The sequence below is a fragment of the Octopus bimaculoides genome, chromosome 5 (assembly GCF_001194135.2).
Source record: "Octopus bimaculoides isolate UCB-OBI-ISO-001 chromosome 5, ASM119413v2, whole genome shotgun sequence".
Taxonomy (NCBI): Eukaryota; Metazoa; Mollusca; class Cephalopoda; order Octopoda; family Octopodidae; genus Octopus; species Octopus bimaculoides.
In genome coordinates, this window is record NC_068985.1 from 109896713 (window position 1) to 109899041 (window position 2329).

The 2329-nt window shown below is 38.1% G+C and overlaps 1 protein-coding gene across 1 annotated transcript in view; it reads right to left on the bottom strand.

Moving 5' to 3' along the window:
* The window catches only part of LOC106877428 (uncharacterized PE-PGRS family protein PE_PGRS54), a 58501-nt gene that overhangs the window by 2339 nt on the left and 53833 nt on the right, over positions 1 to 2329 (bottom strand). The window contains exon 18 of the mRNA XM_014926329.2: positions 2106 to 2242. Coding sequence (XP_014781815.2) covers positions 2106 to 2242 — 137 coding nt within the window. The remainder of the gene's footprint in view (positions 1 to 2105; positions 2243 to 2329) is intronic.

Here is a 2329-nt window from a genome sequence, read left to right on the forward strand (position 1 = left end):
CATCGAAAGTCTATCTATCTATCTATCTATCTATCTATCTATCTATCTATCTCTATATATATATGTCGTCATGCTTGACCGTTAAATCCACAAGTTTCTTCTATTCTCTGTTTATTTTCTCGTATCTCTTTCTGTTGAAGAGCGTAGGCTCGAAACATAAAAAAAGTTCATTTATTTATATATATATATATATATATATATATATATATATGAGGAGAGAAAGGAGGGAGAAGATGTGATAAAAATTGCTGGCTTTCTATTATGACATCGCATTGCATTACATGATTCATGGAAAGTATGTCCAGAAATTAATCAAGTTCATATTGGTAAATGATTTAGTAGCACTTAACACCGATAGAAATCGCTAGAAAAAAGCTACCTTACACAACTCCTGCACTCCTACGACTCGATGACGAAATAGCTGCTCAGCAAGTTTTACGTGATAAAACAGAATATGATAACCATCTGACGAAAGCTCACGTGAAATTGAGAAACAGATTCTGAATTTTCTCCTGCTTTAATAGCATAGTACACACACACACATATACATTCATATATATATGCATACATGTATGTATGTATGTAGGTAGGTAGGTAGGTAGGTAGGTAGGTAGGTAGGTAGGTAGGTAGGTAGGTAGGTAGGTAGGTATGTGTGTATGTATGTGCGTGTGCATGTATGTGTGTATAGTGTAGCGAAATATAATGAGATATTTATTTCATGCAATGAGGCCAAAATCAGATTAAAACATATTTTAGATATATTAATTCATTTAAAATATAATCGCTATCGTTAGCAATAATGTTTTCTTACTCGGAAACCATTTTCTGATTCATTGGGAAAATATGTAGATTCTTTAGAGGAAAAATATGTTTGGAATGCCATTTCGACATTGTCCTGTGTTTGTTTTTTTTTAATGTTTCTCCACTGGCAAAGTGTTCAGATGACCTGAATATGTGAACATCTGATGGTGCTAGGACTGGTGAGCAGGAAGAGAAAGATAGAGCTTCCTAGCTTAACGAGTATCTTTCTTGAATTATCTTCGCTGTATATGGCCTTGTATTATCACGTGACAGAATGAGTCTCTTTCTGTTGAGTAGAACTTTACTCTTTTACTCTTTTACTTGTTTCAGTCATTTGACTGCGGCCATGCTGGAGCGCCGCCTTTAGTCGAGAAAATCGACCCCAGGACTTATTCCTTGTAAGCCTAGTACTTATTCTATCGGTCTCTTTTTGCCGAACCGCTAGGTTACGGGGACGTAAACACACCAGCATCGGTTGTCAAGCGATAGTGGGGGGATAAACACGGACACACACACACACACATACATATATATTTATATATACATATATACGACGGGCTTCTTTCAGTTTCCGTCTACCAAATCGACTCACAAGGCTTTGGTCGGCCCGAGGCTATAGTAGAAAACACTTGCCCAAGGTTCCACGCAGTGGGACTGAACCCGGAACCATGTGGTTGGTAAGCAAGCTACTTACCACACAACCACTCCTAAGCAAAAGTTGATTGACACGTTCACTTTGTTGATAATAAAGTTCTGCGATAATGTTGTTTTCCTTGTTTAACTAAACTAATGAAAACGATACTCCAAAATGGCCACAATTCAATTGCTAAACCAAGTTATATAATGCTTTCGATGTGATGGAAGCCTAATGTATTCCACGAAGGGTAAAGGGTAAAGACCCTTTCAGTCATGAATGAGCATGGGATTGCACATAGATAGTTCTCTTCCGAGGTACAAGTCCGGGCAAATTGGTTTATGGATGACCAGTAGTCACCCATGCGTACCAGCCTACCCTCTCCATGCCACTGATGTTGCCCAAGGATTAGGTAAAAGCCGATACAGCTTGGCGCCAGAGACGTCACTGATTGAACTGGAAGCAACGTCAAATAAAGTGCCTTGCTTAAGAAAACAACACTCAGCCTAGTCCAGGGATCGAATTCACTACCTCACGATAGTGAGCCCGACACTCTAACCACTGAGCCACGCGCCTATTCCACTAAACGCATCAAAAAGCTTCTTTGTGTGTAACTCTGGTTTGGATGTTGGAACTGGATTTTCATTTGGCGACAGTCACAGTTTCTTACCCTTATTGGTGGCATACACCAGAGTTTCTCAACATGATTCCATATCATCCTTGAGGATCCATATGGTCCATATGGTCCATATGGATTCATATGACTCTTAGGGATCCATTTGGCCCGTGGAAGTCCATTGTTAAAATCTATATGCAATAAATTGCTTATACTTATACCATACACAAAATATTATTTATATATATATATATATATATATATATATATATATATAT